This window comes from Micromesistius poutassou (genome assembly GCF_964030765.1).
Source record: "Micromesistius poutassou genome assembly, chromosome: 10".
Taxonomy (NCBI): domain Eukaryota; kingdom Metazoa; phylum Chordata; class Actinopteri; order Gadiformes; family Gadidae; genus Micromesistius; species Micromesistius poutassou.
In genome coordinates, this window is record NC_140280.1 from 14,012,228 (window position 1) to 14,032,679 (window position 20,452).

Here is a 20,452-nt window from a genome sequence, read left to right on the forward strand (position 1 = left end):
AGCGACTGAATCTTCAGCATGCTCCTCATGTAAACTTGTGTTATGTTAATTGTGCCATGTTATTAAAAAATGTGTACTAAACTTGTCTGATACTTACTCATACACAATGCTAATGCCTTTGTGCCATGCCTCCTTTTTTATGATTTGCAGTTTGGGTGTTAATGATAAACAAACCCTAAGGATTATTGATACATATTTACGTATTAAAAGCTAGGACCAATTCAGCCGTTCAGTGTTCCATGATGAATAAAAAACATCTTTCATTGGAAAGGCAGGGTGGTAATGTTGGAGAAGCTCTAAATGATTCTTTAGACATGCCAGCAATCAAACATCGCAAAACTATGACTATGAAAAAAGATGAACAACACTACAACAGATAGGCCTATTTACTGAACAAACAGAATGGATACAGTTCAATAAAAAGAGCAACATGCTAGAATAGAAACAGAATAGAAACTTTATGGATGAGTAGAGTTGAAGTTGTTCACCTCACAAAGTTGTTGACATTCCCAGTATACTGCCACAGGAACATGGTCATGATTCAGGGAGCATTACCAATAATACATTTTGGCTTATCTAACCTCTCACTGAACTCGATATAATCAGCTTAACAGCCTTGTGTGTAGTTATTTTTTAAGTCCAGGAGAGGGTGCTAAAGTGCACTTAAAATGACTGTCTGGCTATTGTCCTGGGTAAGTTTTTATTTATGAGTATTTCTACCCAGGCCTATTACTTTATCTTCAGGGCAAATTGTTTTGGCCATTATTTAAATTTAAACGGGAAATACCCTACCTAACCCAGCAAGGGTGTGGTCCATCATGGGCATAAAGGAATACGTTAATTGAATTAAAATAATTTTAAGGATTCATTTTTTATATATATTTGTCTATTTGGCTAGTAGGCCTATATGCCTGCTATGCAGTAACTTTCTCAATCCCAAAAATGTATAACTGTAGTAATATTCGTATTGAAATTAATATAATTATTATTATTAATATTATTATTAATAATAATTTGATACTGATGATAATAATCATACTAATAATAATAGGCCTATTGCGTTTTTTAAATGACTGTAGAGTGTAGAGTGAAATCTTTACTAATGTAATAAACCATTTATCTTCCAACTAGCAAAAAGGAAATACATTTTTTGTCCATATATTATAATAATTCGCCACTAGATGGCAGCAAATCATAGTTTTAGAATTTGAGAGGATGAAATTAACACAGGATAGGATACACACATAGTTCTCGTCCTCGACGCGATAGAACTCGTTTTACAGGTTGAGCTGTTCATCAACAAACTGATGCAAACAAAGCAAGCCTCATATTTGTCATCAGCAAAATAAATGCTCCTAAACAGGAAGAGCCACATAGCTGACACGTTTGTAGCAGCCTAGCCCGGCTCGAGTAGCCTATGTTTTGAGTTCCGCAGGAAAAAAAAACAAATGGATACAGATGTAACTGAAGTGAACTCTGGGGAGTTATTTGTGCGGTTCGTCGCAACAATATCGAACAAAAAGTATATATAGGCTACTTCTCTCTATCTCTGAGTGTCTCTCAGTGGCGGTTCAAGACTATATTTTGTGGCCAGAATGGGACCATAACAGATATGCTTCATTATGGCTATGGTTTGGGTTAGGTTTCGGAGTAAGGGTTCCAGGACGGAACCCTGCTCTCATGTAAAGATTTATACAGAATTGAAATATCAATTCACCTTTGTGTTCATTTGTATTTTTTTTTGTTTTGTTTTAAGCATAGGCTGTTAGTACTGAGGACAATACATTTGTCGATATTATTGCATATCGCGATAACCCACCCTAGCATAGGCCTACTGTGCTGGTCGAACTGGAAATTTCGACTGGATTCTACTTATCAAGGTAGCAGATTATTATGAAGGGTAGTTCTTGTTACACAGAACCATCTGTGAAGTCGTCAGTGCATTGAAAATGACTTGGCAGGTGATTGCATTGGGTCAACGCAATCACCGTCTATCACATAGATCACGTGGTTCCTCAGATAGCGCTAATTGATGCGAACATCCTCGGTTTATCTCAGTGATCTTTCGACGCAAGCTGCCTCCAAAGCTAAGGTTAGGTGTCTGTCAAGGTTCGAGTCTATTTTCTGTGTTTCTGTGTTGTAGTAGCTTTTGTTAGCTTTGTATTCATAGTTCACCTGATCTAATTAGTAGGCTACATTGTGTTCGCCTATTGTGTTCTTTCCCTACTTTCAGTTTGCCCTTTGTCTGATTGTTTCTGTCGCCTGTTGTTTTTCTGTTACTGTTTGTCTTATAGTTTCCAGTAAAGACCTCTTTGTATCTACATGTATCTGAGTAGGCCCACGCATTTAGGATTGAATTATAAAACCTTGTCAATTTCTCAATAGGGGCAAACGAAGAAGGTCTTGTAAAAGGAAAATCGTCTGGTAAGGAATCATAGATCAGTACAGCAAATTTGGTATGAGGTTTGCCGAAACAAATGCCGCCTTGATTTCCATTATATAGTGGGACACTAAGGTCCTGTCCCAATTCTCCCCCTTCCCCTAGATTTGAGCCCTAACCCCAGATTTAGTGGGTTCCCGCGAAGGGGTAGGGTGACCCAATAGTTAAGGGAGTAAGGGGGAGTGCTGTTTTTTCCTTAAAATCAACCCTTGAACGCTAGCCAGCGAATCAGTTGTTCAACATTTGTTCCCGAATTCGTCCGAGTCTCCCCAAACGTTTCAGATGGCCAACGGTTGGGCCGGAGTGTAGCAGCCTCAACAGTTTTGCCAGGCCAATCGGGTTGCACCCAACCTGTGATTGGGCAGATTCATTTTGAAACGAGTCGGAGTGGGGAACTGGCAGCTCAATGGACCAATAACTGTAAACACAAATCTGGTTGTAAACGGAGTGATGAAGCTAAACCGTTAACAGCAACGCATTGGGTAGACTACATCAAATGTACTGAATAGCCTAAGTGCTAGAAAGTTTAAGTTAGTGCACAGAATTGTTGTGAAGCTGTTGTGAAGCAAATTAGATTACAATAAACCATCACAGCAAATCAATAAATAAAATAAGTGCTATAATTGGAATAATGTTATGTAATGAATAGGAAACATAGTTAGAACCTTTACACATACTGTACATTGGCAATATTCACTTCACACCTGCATTCTTACAGATTAATTTCAATAATAAAACGTATATTGGATTGGTAGGATCAAGGTTGAAATTGGGAAGAGGAAGGGACAATTAAAGGGGCTCATATACATCAACAGTATTAGCTTACAAAAGCATCACAACATAAGCGGGGGTCGTAACCATGGGGTGAACACGTCCCCCCTCCTTCCTACAACTCTCAGCCCAAAACACCTTTTTTACAATCTCATTGTGTTTAAATTCCAGGTGAAACAGTTAACAACACTTACACTTTAACAGAGGGTAATACAATTTGTATACCTCATTGTATTACTAACACTAACCCTTATAATGGGTATCCTGGAAGAAATATGCTTCATGTATGAACATTTGTGAATTTGCTGTAAATCCTTAGTTTTGCTGATGGTCCAACCTCTATAAAAAATATTCTGCGTGAATACAAAGGAAAGAAAGTGGTTGTGAGTAGGCCAATGCAACTCCCAGCTCTGCCCCTGCTATCTCTCACTCTCACTCCCTCTCACTCCCTCTCTCTCACTCTCACATACCCACACTCACACACTGCTTAAACTCCATAGACACCGTTACTGCGTTTGGTTCTCAGAGAGAAGGATTAGGGGGACAAGCTGAATGCCTTTCTCCAAAAGAAACTATGCTCCTTCATGCAAAATTCGTACATCAATAGCAGAACTGGAATAACTGGAGAAAGAGAGAGAGAGCGATGAAAAGACCAATCGTTGGCCTTGATTGTTAAACATTGTTATTGGTGTACATGGTGAATGCAGCCCTGGTAAATTATCCTAATCCCTGTAGACAACCGCTTATGCATGGACTGCTTCCAGAAATAAGACGCTAAGCCTTGAGGAAATAAATTATAATATGGACTGTGTTGGCTGGTAGGATCCACCAGCTCAGAGCAAACCGTACAAATCAATACACTGATTCAATGGTTGTCACGGTATCCAATTTTCATTCACGGATATCATGGGAATAATTATCTCTTTATCTCTGACATGATCATCAGACCTAAAGTATCAGTGGCACAAAACTCTGGTTTTAGAGTTTGATTTTAGGGTTAGGATTTTGTTTTTGGGGTTTCGTTTTAGGGTCAGTTTTATTTTCATGGTTAGGTTTTAGGGATTGGGTTTGGTCTCAGGGTTGGGTGTTGGTGTTTCCAATGGGTTGGGTTTTAGAGTTTGTTTTTTCGGTTCTAGGGTTTGGAATAAGGGTTAGGGTTAGGGTTAGGGTTGGTGCTAGAACCTAAAACCTGACCATAATAGGAAACGGGTATGTTCTCCGCCGACAGCGGAGACCATGAAGCGGTGTCAGGTCCAGGCCTGGATGAGCACACGGGATCCCTGTCCCCTGGATCTAACATGAAGCGGTGTCAGGTCCAGGCCCGGATGAGCACACGGGATCCCTGTCCCCTGGATCTACCGGCCTAACATGACGGCCGAGTTGTGATCCCGTTTTAGGCGTGTGAAGTCCCTCACACTCTCCTGCGGGGCATATTCTCATGCAAATTATGCTTTCCCTGTATGTCCCGCAAAGAGCATGTTCCCAAACTTCACCAGGGACTTCTCTACTAAATATATAAATCTATAAAAAGCTAAATATATACACACACACCAAAAATATCCTACAAATAATACATTGTCACCGAGCTGGGGACAGACAAGCAGGACATCTGGGACTGCGATTTTTATTCTTTCCATCATTTTCTATACCTCCCTTTTTCAATTTTCTATTCTCTCCATCATTTTTCTAGAACTGCTTCTCAGATTTGTATATTCTTTATTCCCTTATAGGGTTACTTTAAAAACAAAACAATGGAGAGATTCTTTTTGGGGAAGAGGAGGTATAGAAAAAAGTCGACGGCATCCAACCACATGACCTTGTAACAGTGGTGCGTGGAGAGAGCTTTTCATTTTTGATTTTCTTTCTCTCCATCCTCCACCTCTGTATTTGGTTTTCTAATTCTCATTCCTTTTTCGACCATATTTTTTCTCTTTCTCGTTTTCAGTTGTTTCCTTGTTCTATTTGTTCTTGATTTTCTCATTCTCTCCATCTTTTTTCTTTCCCTCCATTGGTTTTACTCTTAATTTTGCTTGATGTCCTTTTTGATGTGTAATGTCAATTATAACCCCTGACCAGTTTAAATCCGGTGTTGCAGCGGAGATCAGTCGTTAATGAGCTCTGGAGACTCGGGTTCACGTCCCGCTATGGCACTCTCCACTGAGAGTGGAATCTTTTTTTCATTTGCTGCATCATTACATCACATCATAACAGTTTCCACGGAGAGGACTTGAACCCAGGGCTCCAGAGCTGAGGACCAACAGCCGTTTCTGCTGCGCCACCGATACGATGTATGTGATATGGTGGGAGGGTATAAAAGTTGTTTTACCTCGTTTTTAAACACAACAAATAACACAGAAATTGACACCAGCATCGATACAGTGCGACCAAGTATACTTACATTTTGAGTACCTAAAAAATAAAGTGTACTTAAAATACAGTTACATATTGTAGTATAATTTACATTTGAAGAAACATATACGGTGTGGTCAGATATGCCATTGCATACAGCCCAGATGGACAGTAAACATTATTTATCCAACAGCACATTCCAATTTAAAAATCTATTTTGGTTAGAAGGTTGTCCTTGAATGGTTGTTAGGCTTGCAGCAAAATACAATGCACTGTTATTCTTTGCTTAGCCATGTCAGTGCAAAATGGTTCGATACCGTAATAGATGTTTTCAAGGTCTTCAAAGCCCACATACAGCTACAGTGTTGATAATAGAATCAAAGCCTGTGTTAAATGGTTTACACTACAATATTAACCTGAAAAGATCCATAGAAGACATAGATTTGTATTGTATTGCAATTCAACAATGTGTGAATATAGTCAAATTCATCTCCCAACAGGTGCTATTCAAAGGGACTCCTGGAAGCCTGAATCCATTTCTGTATGACGAGTTTCTACGTGCTACTGTTACTATCTATTTATTTATTGGTGGCACTTTACTGGTTATGTGGAGTCTATGGGGTATTTATGAGATTTATGAGTCGTTATTATGTGTAAAGTACTGGGTGATTAATTAATTGATTCATGGGGATTAAATTATGTATAAATGTATAAAGTGGTCAACTAAACAAAGTGGACAACTAAAACTACATTCCTGTGTTTTGCTCCAACAACATTTCGTTGTTATTCTGTAACAATGACAAAATAACAACTGAACGGACTGAACTGAGCTGCTGCCTTCACTGAAGAGATAATTCACATGAGTAGAAAGGTGTCATCACATAAGCCTGTTTTCGTGACCTCCAACTCTGCAGCTGCGACACCACAGGAGAGTCCGTCTTCTCTGTGATTCACGGTGACCTTTTCCCTGAGAGCAGGAGAGCGGCCTTAGCTTCGCTGATTCACACAGATGAACTTTAAATAATTAGCATAGCAGAATAGATGGGAGTGGGGGGGGGGGGGGGGGGGGGTCTATGGTTACCCAACTAACTGGGAATTAATAAACAAGGCACACACTGCACTTGGACTGCCCATAATTAATTTTGTTTATAAATACATTTAATTATAATACAGTCCGCCAAGTTTAGTCAGCCCACTTTATTTGGTCATAAACTCTTAGTGAACGTCTGACCATGAGCCATGAGACACACACACACACAAACACACACCGAGTTGCAGTCCAGTATTCATCGTTTTGGATTGCCCTACATAAAATAAAAAATAAATTCAATTTCCTACAATTTATTCCAATTTTCAACAGTGCCTTTTTTTTTTCTCTCCCTTTCTCACTGCAGGCCGTTTCCATTCAACCTCAGCCGCATTGGGATTCTTCAGCATGCCTTCCTTTTGCAATTGAGTTGGGGCGGTGACGACAGCCGTCTGGGTCTCCAGCGTCAGTCCCAGTTAGGTGGAGCGGGGGGGGGGGGGGGGGGGGGGGGTGCGGAAGAGGTGGTAATAGCCGTTCCGGCATCGCATGGGGGGGGGGGGGCACAAGGTGGCGCTCCATCTGCCGTGGTACCCACTAGGCTACGTGTTCAGCATGGAGAGGAGGGGGGGCCAGGTGATTGCTAGGTTGGTGTTCGCACTGCGCAAGGTCCCAGTCATCCTCCGGGTGGAGAAGAGGCGGCGGTGTTGGTGACGGTGATTATTTGGGGGGTTGGAGGTTGGAGCGGGGTGGGTGGGGTAGTAGGGAGGGAGGAGAGAGCAATGACCCCTATCCTGCTACAACCGCCCCCGTCCTGACCTCCATCCTCCTGGGCGCTGCGGCGGGCAGATCCGGCACACGTCCCCACGGCACCAGTGTAAGACAAGACCCGCACGTGTGTGTGTGTGTGTGTGTGTGTGTGTGTCCTGCATGAGAGAATAGTTGTATGCAGGCCGGATTGGTTTCGACATACACACACACACACACACTAACATTTATCACCAATGTCACAATCATCATGGCAGAGATGACCCCAATCACAGAGTGGGAGGTGGAGGGAGAGAGGGAGAGAAGGAGAGAGGGAGGGAGGAAAGGGAAAACTGACCAAGGCTACCTTTTTATTGCTGCCCTCTATTCTGCTGGACTGATGACATGGCATTGGAGGTTGATCAACTATAATGGAGTCGGCCACGGGTGCAGATTAAAAGTACAAATCACACGGTAAAAGACTCCGCCTGCAGTGCCCTATCAACCGGGCAGCATCTGGCCCCGCTCCGCCCGCCGCCACGCTCTCGTCCTCGTTTTACGTTAGGCTCTAAATCGGGAGAGAAACCCGGATGCCTTTTTGTTTTAAGGCGTTCCTAGTGCAGCGTGGGACACCTCTAGACCTCTGTGGGGAGGATGTTAAAGCAAGGGGTAGAGATCCTCTTAAACACATTTAATATCCTTCTGGCACTGTCTGAGAGCTGCGGGAAGGACACCACAGCAGATGTTAGATATCCTCTTAAACACTTTGTTGCGTGTGACTATTTGTTTCTGCTCTCTCTCAGTGTGGGCGTTAGGGTCATCCCTGGCCACCAATCTGCCGGCCTCATGTGGCTGCAGACTGAGGAGCTGACTGAGGTGGGAGACAGCAAGCAATCCACCGTCAACGCTTGCTGGTCCCACAAGGAGCTAGCTAGCTCATGCACTACTGTGATCCCAAATGTCTCCTGCCTCTTAGCATGACCTCCATGGGCGGGAAACATAGTCTCCTGCAAACCCCCGCCCCGCCCCCAAATGGAGCAATGATGAGGCAACATCTGCGGCTGAAGGTCGTGCATCAAAAGACGCGCGTGAGTCATCAAAATGTCTCGCTGTCAGCGGCGGAGAGGTCACCCAGTTGACCACCGCAGGGAGCCCTGCCCGGAGCAGACGACTGCTGCTTGACAGGCTCCCAATGAAAGGAAGACGTGGTTATAAATGCCCTATCCTGACCCTCCCACCCCGCTGCCTCTATCCATCCATCCTTGCTCCACTCTTCCACCCATCTCCACTCATCCTTCCATCCCTCAGCCTCCACTCTTCCACCCCTCTGCCTCTACCCTTCCATCCCTCAGCCTCCACCCTTCCACCCCTCTGCCTCTACCCACCCATCCTTGCTCCACCCATCTCCACTCATCCTTCCATCCCTCAGCCTCCACCCTTCCACCCCTCTGCCTCCACCCTTCCACCCCTTGCTGGTGAGACTAGATGAGATGAGATGAAATATGAGAGTGTGGCAGATGGGCAAGGCTCCAGAGAGGCCTGGGCTGTCTGCAGTCGTACCCACACAGAGGCAGCTTGATTGGGGTGGGGGGGGATGGGGCCCTGGGCCCTCTCCAGAGACGACCCGGCTGCTCTCCGGCCTCATGCGTTGCCTTTGTCTCAAGGCCACGGGCTGCCAAGGCCCTTGGCGTTTTCTCCGGAGAGTTCTGGGACCCTGTGGATGTGAAGCGGCTCCACGGTGCTTCGTTTCACAGGAGGCTGCAATTGTGTATTCTAGCCCGGCTCCACCGACGGGAGCTAACCGGCCGCGCTCGCCTCCATTGATTTCAGCTTACTCGGTCGAATGCTTATCGGAAAGCGCCGGGCTGAATAGAAAAAGAAAAGATTACGGATAAGCGGAAATTAACCTTAATTCCCCGAAAGTCAGAGCATTCCTGACAACGGTTGGCAACGGTTGACTTTACACATCCGATAAGGAGAGATGTGTCATTTTCAGTTGTGAATGTGTCGCAGAAAACTGGGACTTTCATTTTTGAGACACTGGACTCGACTGCGTTCTTTTCAGTGGTCTTGATTTTGGAACCGTGAAAAGAAATCACCCCAAAAAACCAAACGGTTGTAAGCGCTCGTGGGGATGGAGACGGCGCTTAACCTGCTGCATTCCTTCTGAAGCCACAGGAGTCGACAGCAGTGCCCTTGGAGCTCCCGGTTCATTCATATTCCAGCAACCTACATAGAGCGCCTTTGACTCCGTCTTCAACCCCGCAGTCTAAAAATGGAAAGTACTTCAGACGCCGCGCCGGCGGCGCCGAGGCGGGAGCGGGGAGGCGTTTGTGACGAGGCCGATGCTTTTAGAGGGAACACCTTTTCGTTAACGGCAAGATAATTCTGGGAACAAGATAAATCATCGCCGTTAGAAGCCAGCTTAGGCTGGGTACAACCAGATAAGGTTGCCAAGGAAACCCTCCAGGCGAACCAATGAGGCACCCCTCTGTCTCTCGCTCTCTCTCCCTCCCCCCCTTTTCTCATCCTGATCCATGCAAACAATTAATACCTTACACAGGCACACAGGGAGAGAGGAAAGAGGTGGGAGGCAGCCACAAATCCCCAGGTGCTTAGTATCTCCCCCTCTCCCTCGCTCGCTCTCTCCGTCTCGCTCCTTCTGTGGACGAGGACAAAGGGTACAAAATGTGTCACAAATTGAGATAGCGCTGGAGCACACCGAGGGATGATGTATGACTCATTTTGCATTGATTCAATGAGTCCAGAACAACAAAAGACCCATAAATCTCATTTCCCCCACACGGTGTGGGCCACCACACCCGTCCACCAGTGCACGTGCAGTAAGCGCACGGCAGTTATGGTCTTTTAATGATGGTTTACAATGCACGGCCATAAATGTGCCATTACGGCCCGGGTCCCACCCGTGATGTTCTACGCTGGATGTTCTACGACGCGAGATCCCACCGGCGCGTCTGCAGCCAACCAATCCCCCGGGAGGTACGCTCGCCAGAGTCATTATGATCCAGAGTGACTTCCAGCGGCCATAGATCAATGCTCTGGGGCCCTATCCGTTACCGAGTTCCAATTATAGCTGATAGCCTCCTTAGCACTGCTGCTAAGTGTTTTAGTCTTTTTTATTGACAACCTGTCAACCGGCGTGCGTCGAGCTCGCTATTGGCAACAGTTGAGGGCATCGAGCCGTCCAAACACACGTGGCCGTCGCTCTGCAGGGCTTATCAAGTGATGGAAATGTCGAGGGCGATGATCCGACATGATCTTTCCTCAGGTTAAGAATTAAAAACTAACACGTGTCAGTCCTTCCCCATAACACATTTGGTGTAGTTAATTAGCCAGCCAATTCAGCACGGTGTTGATTACCCGTGGCGTGCAAAGCAAATAATTACCCTAGCACATTAACTAAGGGGTATTGGCTGTAATTGATGGGGAGACACTAAGCTAAATGTGAGGTCCCTTGTGCAAGGTCCACAAATAGCCAATGGAAGTAAGGGAGCGTACGTGTGGTGGCTTTATGTGTCATGAGTGTGAAAGTACGTCAGGTTGCAAGAGCTAGCGTGTTCGATGCTCAGGCAGGGGTGGGGGAAACGAAGAAGATGGCGGCTTTGCGTCTGGTCTGTCTGCATCATTGATTAATCGCAGTCATTAAGTGGTTGGAAAGCCAGCTCACCTGGTGTTGAGGGGGAGGGGGTGAGATCACTGATTGAAATTAATCACAGTCGTAGGAAGTAGCGGGTTGGAGGTGGAAGGAGGGGCGGAGGCAAGGAGAGGGAGAGGTAACATTGATTTTGTACGGTAAGGGTTAGTCTGCCTGGGTATGAAAATAAAACATTACCTTTTTTTTCGTTTTTGTTTGTGGAATTTTATTATTCAAAAATACAGCACAAAAAAGATCACACACAAAATAAAATAAAAAAAGATAAGCATAACGGTTTTCACATGGTGTGCAAACCTTCAGGGTCTTCATACTATATTAGTACGCTCATTTAGAAGCTACAGTTAATATCATTAGGGTTCCACCAGTCTTCCCCAGGAGGGCGGGCGGGTGGGAGAGAGGGAGGGAGGGGGGTGGGTGGGGTTGTTGTCTATTCCCCAGGGCTCTGTTCAGCTTTTTCAAACCAAGACGCTACGGCAGTCGCGTGTTCCACAGCACATCTGGGTCCGTGGTGTTGTGTAGGCGGACTTAGGGTTTCACTTGTGTTAACGTGTAGAAAAACGGTGTGACGGTAAGTTAACAGGAAGGATCTCTACAGCCGTCACATTTCCCGGTAAGGCAAACAACAAAACAGGGCCCCTTCCCGCTGTAGTCGGAGAGGCATCTGATCCACGCTGACAGGATCCCCTCTCCGGCTCCCTCCCTCCTAATGAGGGTTAGGGCGGGCACAGCACTGCAGAGCATGGTATACACACACACAAACATTGATCATCTCATTAAGACCGTTGTTTGGGATTAGATATGTTATTTCCATTCCGGAGAATGAAACCTAGAGCCCAGAACCAATGTAGGTCATGGGAAAAAAAAGCACAGATATTAATGAACTTAAAAATAGGAGGAAATATTCATTTCTGAGGCAGGAGAGGAAAAAAAAAAAAAAAGACAATGCCCAAACAAGGCCCAGCGGACCGGAACCATGGACCAGCCGCAGCTGTGTACCGAATAAAAGACACAAAAAAAAATAATCATGGCAACAGGGACAAGGCACAATGGATATCAAAAACGATGGGAAAATGAACAAATGGTTTGTGTGCGTTCGCATGTGTGTTTAGGTTGTGTGGGGGGTGAGGTGGACAATGCGCAGTGATTGGCCACCATTTTCTTATCGTCTGTGCAACTGGTTTTCAAAGAGAGAATGGAGCGAGCGACAGTTCTCTCTCTCTCTCTGTTGACCACGCCTGCTACAAACAACCTGAACTGTAGTGTAAACAAATTCAAAACGCTTTAATCGTTATGAAGAGTACACACACAGTACAAACACACAGTACACACACACAAACGAACTGCTGGGTCTCGGTTCACCTTTTGTCGGGCGTCTTTTCTTTTAACGCGGTCACGTGTGCTTTTGGTGGCGCTCTTTGTATTCTGCCTTACACAGTCCAATTAGTGCTGCGGCGGCGGCTAGGGGATTTGGTATTGACCGAGCGGAGGGAAGGTTAATCAAGATATCGGCTGCCTGTAATGCAAGTGCAAAAGGGAGGATTAAGTATGTCAGGCCTTTGGGCCGGGGGTCGCCGGTGCTCCAGATGATAAATTAACACGGGCCGCGGCGCTCCTGCTAATAAGGTGTGTATCTGCATGTCTCTGTGCGTTCGCATCAGATTGGATGGTAGTGGGGGGGCAGGGGGTCTAGCTTCAGTCAAACCCGCTTAGATGTGATTGCCCAGTGAACCTTGCCGTCTACTTTGTCCCCACTAATTTCCAACGCTCTCCCTCTTGCACTGACCCCCCAGCCCCCGCCCCCGCCCCCGCCCCAAGGGGCGATGTTCTTCAAATGTTTTCAAGCTAAGCCGGTACACATGAGTCCACCAATCACAAGCAGCGCTGAGTTGCTCCACCTCACGAGTGCCCAATCCCTTCGATCCCTACCCCGGCCCCCCTGCAGGGAACCTGAAACCGGACGATTCAAACGGCTGCTCTCTCATTCACAGCGAGCTGACCTCCAAGTCCCAGGGGCAGATTAACAATGCAGACTCCATCTATATAGAGAGCGAGAACGTGACCCGACTCCATGTGTGACTGCTTGTATTCCTTCAAATTAAACCGGTTCCTTCATTAGTCTAGTAGCCTTATTGTGGCTCAAACCCCCTATTGTGGCTCAAAATTCATAACTCATGGAATTACAAAAAAAGATGAATTCATATGGTTCACAGAGAACATGTGATGGTTAAAAATAATAACAATAAGAGTCCTCCCAACGGGTATTTCATCATTGTGGGCAGAAAATCAATAGATGCTTAAATTCACCTATCCCCTCCACTGTGTGCTTAGTACATTCCTGCACAAAGCACACAGTTGCAATCTGCACTTCTATACCTACATACATACATGCATAGAGCTGTATACATATGCCCGGCCATAGAGTGGCCACGGTCACTTTTGGAACCTGTCACCATAGAAAGGGCCATCTAGAATTGATAAAAACGACAACATGCGTTCCACTATATACAATAAAATCTGACGGGTTCGTCGATCACATCTCACGCCCCCTTCTATTTAGTTTCATGTGAGAAAGGTCCCAGAAAGTAAGAGTGATAAAAGCAGTATCATTTGTGTTGTCGGTATAAAGTTAATGTGTTCCAATGTGGGTTGTTGTGTTTTTGGGGCTTCTGGCCCGTGTCGCATCTCCTTCACCAGAACACCACAACACGGAACCAGGCCTCCGCAGAAGAAAGTCTCCCCGCATTTGGAAATAGACAAAAAAAGAGGAACAAGTCAGGCCTAGTTCGCCCATTACTCCCATACCTGCCCCCCCCCCCCCCCATCCCAGTCCGTCAGCCCATTCTCCCTCTCCCCCCCCTCTCCCCCCACCACCACCACCCCCACCACCACCACCGAGGCGGACAGGCAAGGCTGCGGGCCGGGCTACACGATGGAGCCGTCCCTGTTCTGGGCCGGGATCATCACGGCGATGCCTCCCATGCGACTGAGGTTGGGCCCGGCCATCCTGGGCGCGGGGGCCGGGGCGGGGGCGGGGAAGACGGGCGTGGCCATGGGGGCGCGGCTGGGCGGCCTGTCGAAGTCCTCGGACGAGGGGATCTTGTCGTACTGGGGCTTGAGGGCGTACTCGTGCAGGTTGGAGGGCGTCATGGAGCCCAGCGAGGAGCGGTGGCTGCCCACGCTGGTGAAGCTGCGGGCCGTCGAGACGCGGCTCTTGGGCGGCGGCACGTCCTCCCTGGGGGGGGGGGGGAAGAGGATGGAGAGGTGGAGGGGGGAGAGGAGGAGAGGAGGAGGATGGAGAGGGGAGAGGGGAGAGGTGGAGGATAGAGAGGTGGAGGTGGGAAACGGGAGGGGATGGAGAGGAGGAGAGGTGGAGGATGGCGAGGAAGAGGGGAGAGGTGGACAATGGAAAGAGGGAGAGGTGGAGAAAGGGAGAGGATGGAGGGCAGGGGAGGGCAGGCGGAGGAGAGACAACGAGACGAAGGTCAGTCAACAAGACAGTGTTTGTTTTCCCTTAACGCTCACTTTCACAAGCTCACACGGGAATCAAAAGTGATCGATAGAACAGCAGATTGAAGAATGTGTCGCCGTGAGAGGGAATCACAGGCGTCGACCTGATGAACGAGGGCAGAGAGACCGGTGACTCGGGTTGGCATCTGCTCCGGACAAGCAGGCAGTGACTGAGACGCAGCCTGCGGAAGACCCATTACCAGCACCCTGTACTCCCTCTTGCCTCCACATTAACCGCCAATAAGCGGCAGTGATCGAGTTAAGAGCTGCACCACAATGGGCCAGAGGGGGCCCGTTGTCCTCCGTTAGTTAAACTGGAGGTTCAGCGGTGGGCGCCGGTCTGTACTAAGCTCTGTGCGTGTGGTAATCCTCTTTGTGTTACAGTATGAGCGAGCGGCATTGTGCTTTTGGTTCTGATCCGACCCACAACAGGGCAGACGCATGGCCCGGAGGTAGAGGGAGGGAGATAAAGAGAAAGAGATAGACACAGAAACGGAGGGAGACACACACAGGTGTGTATCGATATAGTATATTAAAGTATATTAAATGACGTACAGAAATTCCTTGGCTTAAATGTCCCTCTAGCTACTGAGTGTATGCACACAGGGCTGTCAGCCCAACTCTTCACACAGCACATAGCTGTAATATCAATTGTTAAAATCTCTGCTTTCTAGTGTCTAGTGTGCTCTCAGTCAAGCTTTTGTTTCCTTTGTTTGAGGGTTGACTCAGATAGACCTATGGGCACTCTAATAATTACGTTGTCTTCTTCGGCTGTGGTAGAATGGCACCTACCTGGAGAATTAGTGCAATCTACTGCTTATATCACTGAATGTACTCCAAATATACGCATTACAGCAGTGGATGGAAACGTGCATTCATTTTCTTCTGCAGATATTCTGAAAACTGTAAAACTGTGCGTTTCATCTAAATGAAAACATACCGCCAGACCGAGCTAGACAGAGATAGACAGAGATAGAGAGCGCAAGAGACAGAGAGTGAGAGGGGGATGGAGAGACAGACAGACGGAGCGAGTGAAAGAGGTCATTTTGCAAAATAGATGGATGCGTTGCCCAGCCAGACTGAGCACAGGACGGGTGGGAGTGGGTTTGCCGGGCCAGGCGGTCAGCCACAGGATACTCAGAGCAAACAAAGCTTTCAAACTGATTACCACAGCTGTTTCTATGAGGATGGAAGGGGGGGGAGGAGGAAAACGCTGATGGAGCGACAACCCTTTTCATTGCTATTGAAGCTCTGTGAGCGTGCTTGGGCGAGAGACACAGAGAGAGAGTGAGAGAGCGAGAGAGCGAGAGAGAGAGAGAAATACAGCACACGTGTTGAACCCTTTCCACAGAAGGTCAGAGGGGTAAACACAGGTGAAGCTCGTAAATGAATGAATTGATTTATGAGCGCCATAAACTATGATTATTGTAATTTAGTGGATTTTATTGTCTGGCTGTTCACATCCATTTGGTGTTTCAATGTGCCCGATTGTGGACATCATTGTGATCACTGATGGCTCTGCTAAAACAACCTGCATGGGAAAGAACAACCAGGAGGGCTATCACATCCGTTGATCTGTCGGTGCCGTGGGTGTGTTGTTTTAATCTAAAGATAATGGGTTGCCTCAGTGCAGGTCTTCTGTGAATGAGGCAACTGATGCAAAACTGAGACAGTATCCAACAAGAGCCAATGAGTCACCCTAGTCTGAGCCTTGACGTATTTTGACACTTTAGTGGCTCCCACAGTTCTTCTATGATAGGAAATATCCCTGCACCGACGCTGAATGATAATGCTTGCAGATATGGAATGAGGTTGAAGTCGGATTCCACACGGCAAAATCAGACGGCAAACCCGTGGCTTTATACATCAGAATTGTGTTAATGCAGAAAAAGCAAATCTGCAGATTTTATCTTCCTTTTCATTTCGGATCCCGTTGGAACTATTTATAAAGGGTTCTGCGTGCACACAGCCTCCGTGTGCGCGCGTGCGTGCGTGTGACGGAGGGAGGGGGGGTCTCACCTTATCTCGTTGCAGATCTCCTTCTCGTACTTCTTCTTCTGGCGTGCGCGGCAGCAGCAGACGAGGATGACTGCGAGGATGATGAGGAACAGCAGAACGCCGATGATGGCGCCCGCGATGATGCCCGCGGTGTTGGGGGCTTCAAACAAAAAGACAACAAGATGAGGTCGACTGGGGGGGAACGCCACAGTACGGAGGGGAGATATTACTGGTTATGTTTCTGCTGGGTTACAACTTATTTTTTTGTTAATTTTAGGCTGGCTTTACACGACAACAATCTGAACACAAACGCAAAAGTGGTGTTGCGTTCCCACTTTTCATTCCGCGTTTAGACAAGCGTCTTTGGGTGGAAATCTGCGTGCATACGGTGACGCAAAAGTGTGTGAAATCCGACATTTGTTGTGGTTTGCCTGTACTACACATGGATGTGACGTAAACGCGTACGGGACAAGAGCCAGCGTGAGCAGCTCAGAGCACACTTTTGCGTTGTTAACCCTTTAGACGGAAACGCAGCGGTGAAGCGTTTTTAAGAGTTCCACTCTGGAGTGTGGGTTAATTTTTTGGCGTTTTTAAGACCCGAAAATGCTGTTGCCGTCTAAACGCACGGCACATCTGATAAAATATTTTGTCTGTTTCACCCAGGAGCGTTGTCATGTAAAGCCAGCCTTAGTTCTCTGGGTTGAGATTGTTTTTCATTTTCAAGCTCAAACACGTTCGAGGAGAAAATGATCAATAGGTCCTTCAACTAGACAATACTCCATACATCCTTGAAGGTAATTCAGGAAATGCCAGCTTTTAATGCTATTGATTTACAATCAACGACCTAACCTACACTTGTAACCTTTATCGCTTGAAGGGCAAGACATCACATCGTGACGCCGTTTTGGGAGCATAGGAGCATTAGAGGGATCGTTATGATGTTGGTAGCAATGGGTTTTTTCAGGTGTTTTTTTAGGTCATTGTTTTGTTTATAATCGTGATTAAAGTGATTTGTCATCGCAGGGGGAGACAGAAGTGGATCATCGCCATCCTCCGCCCCTCTCTGCTCAAACGACCGGCCGACCGAAGCGCCCGGCCGGTGGACCGCTCGGCGGGTGTCCAGTCAGGTCGGGGGGTTGTGCTCGATAAGGCGTCGGGGGGGTTGTGCTCACGAGGGAGGAGGGGTGGAGGGAAAGGAGCGGGGTCCTTACGCGGCGTGACGCTGAGGTGCAGGATGCATTCCTCGGAGCCCACCAGGTTCTTGGCCCTGCAGCGGTACGTCCCCGACACGCTGGCCGACGCGTTCCTCATGTTGACGGTGCCTCCGACCGGGTCTGCAGAGAGGGAGAGGGAGAGAGAGAGAGGTAGACAACGCTGGTGTGAGAGAGAGAGCGAGCCATGTGACTATTTACATTATATATTTAACGTGTGTGTGTGAAGTCAACAGATGGCTCACAGCCAGAAGCCAGGGTGGAGTTTACACGGCTGGATGATTTTCCATCATGTTGGAAGTGTGTGTGTGTTGAAGTAATAAGAGAGAAAAAGTGTGTGTTCAAGTGATAAGAGTGAAAAAGTGTGTGTGTGTGTGTGAGTGTGAGTGTGTGTGTGTGTGTGTGTGTGTGTTGAAGTAATAAGAGAGAAAAAGTGTGTGTTCAAGTGATAAGAGTAAAAAAGTCTGTGTGTGTGTGTGTGGGTTGAAGTAATAAGAGAGAAAAAGTGTGTGTGTGTGTGTGTGTGTGTGTGTGTGTGTGTGTGTGTGTGTGTGTGTGTGTGTGTGTGTGTGTGTGTGTGTGTGTGTGTGCGTGTGTGTGTTACCCAGCACCGCGGCGACGGGGAAGAGCTTGCTGTCGCTGATCTTGTCCCAGATGTACTGCAGGGGGTTGGTTCCCTGGATGGACACGCATCTCAGCATCACGTCCTTGCCCACCTCGGTGGGCCCCTCGGCATAGCACCGGGGCCGCGAGGGTTTCTCTGTGGAGGACACAGAGAGAGACGGCGGGGCGGTGAGCAAGGGCAGGTTGGGCGACACCAGGTGGCGTCCACATCAGACAACAAGACTCGCGTATACAGACCCACACACTTCATCTGTTAATGGCAAGTGGGCATAGTCCACGTGAGAGCATGTTTGTGAGCACACATGGTCTCTCTTCCCCCCTCCCCCCCCCCCCCCCCCCCAGTGCCGGCCATCAAGATAATGACAGCAGTAATCAGGGTAATTGATACAGCTGCTGTCATTACAGGTGCTGTCACTCAGGATAATGGCAGATTGGGCAGTCATGGGACGGGAGACATGGCTGACACAGACACACACACACACACACACACACACACACACACACACACACACACACACACACACACACACACACACACACACACACACACACACACACACACACACACACACACACACACACACACACACACACACACACACACACACACACACACACAGGGGGGGAAGGGTTGGTCAGAGTACAACCTGTGCAAACAAACACACGCACACACAGGGTTTCTTGCTCTGGCAGGAGATGAAAAGGGAATTTGAAAAGCTAACAAACATCCAGAGCCCTAAATTAAAGGCAGACCGAGCCCGGCTGAGGGGTGCAGACCTGGGGGGAGCCCAGGTCTAGTAGCAGAGGGTCGCGGCGTGCGGGGCTGGGTCGGAGGGCGGTCGAAAGAGGTAGGAGAAATGGGCGCGGGGTGGTGGGGGTGTAATTGATGCTGCGGTGATATTCTCCAAACAAACCATACCCTGTGTTAGTATGCATATCACACAGCACCAAAAAAAAGACCATCCACAATGGCGTGTGTGTGTGTGTGTGTGTGTGTGTGTGTGCGTGTACGTGTGTGTGTACATGTCCACAGAGCGCCAGGCTATGACATCACGGTGCAGTAATGTGCACTGGATCAACAGACCCCTGGCCAAGTCTGACAGAGCCAGCCAGCCAGGACTGTGTCTGTCTGTCAGCAGTGGTGGGGGGGGCCGGGGTGGGGGAGAGGAACTGCAGGGATTAACACCAGACAGACAGCGCCGTCCCCTCCTGTCTCTACCCCCTACCCGCCCCCACAACTAATCTAATCTACACCCTGGAGTGTGGATGGAAGGGCGTGGGTCAGAGTCGAGCGAAAAGAGGAGATATTAAAACAAGTGCTGATGGATGGATGGATGGTGGGGGGGTGTAAGAGGGAGGGTGGTGGTGGGGGGCTGGGGGTTCAACATAGCAAGGCTGCGTAGCTCATCACTCAACGGCCCGTCATTTTATCATGAGAGGAGCGAGCGGTGGGGGATGTTTGAGGGACGCACGCACGCACGCACACGCACACACACACACACACACACACACACTACGCTACGCTAAATGTCAGGGCGATGTTGACATTTTGAACGCCTCTTTTTAAAATGGTGAAAGTCAACTTCGGCAGGGCCGTGACACGTGGCTCCTCGCATTAGCACAGCCGTCCGATTTATACGTCAGATATGACAGCGAGAGGCGCGCGGGGGGGGGGGGGGTCGAGGTCAACCACCAGGGAGTCAGCGACCAAGCTTTGGGGTCGCCGGGCCGGGAGGGGGGAGAGAGAGAGAGAGAGAGCGACGGTGGGCTGCACAGTCATTATAAGCTCTTCTGGAGCCATATAAAAAGGAAATAAATAAATAGATATAAATGAACACGAGACATCCGGGGACAGATTAACGAGGGGTACAAGGCCGCGTGGCCCCGACGCAGTGCTCTTCGTCGCGTTTACGAGTGGCGGGGAACCGTGAGCGGCTGACGACCGACTCGTATTCAATCAACCATCCCCCTTTTCCCCCCTCCCTGCTTCTGAAGGTGGGCTGGCTGTTGATGGCCTGTATTGCAGCGGAGCAGAGCGTGCTCGCGATGAGTACCAACGAGTGGAGACCTTAAGTGATTGTGCGGAGCGCACTCGGGAGGAAGCA

At 47.9% G+C, this 20,452-nt stretch overlaps 1 protein-coding gene across 1 annotated transcript in view; it reads right to left on the reverse strand.

Moving 5' to 3' along the window:
* Positions 1 to 12,668: 12,668 nt before the first annotated feature.
* The window catches only part of cxadr (CXADR Ig-like cell adhesion molecule), a 33,121-nt gene continuing 25,337 nt past the window's right edge, over positions 12,669 to 20,452 (reverse strand). Inside the window, exons 4-7 of the mRNA XM_084474464.1 lie at positions 18,328 to 18,483; positions 17,724 to 17,846; positions 16,534 to 16,672; positions 12,669 to 14,239 (exon numbers count right to left, since the gene is read on the reverse strand). Coding sequence (XP_084330590.1) covers positions 13,930 to 14,239; positions 16,534 to 16,672; positions 17,724 to 17,846; positions 18,328 to 18,483 — 728 coding nt within the window. The 3' untranslated portion in view covers positions 12,669 to 13,929. The remainder of the gene's footprint in view (positions 14,240 to 16,533; positions 16,673 to 17,723; positions 17,847 to 18,327; positions 18,484 to 20,452) is intronic.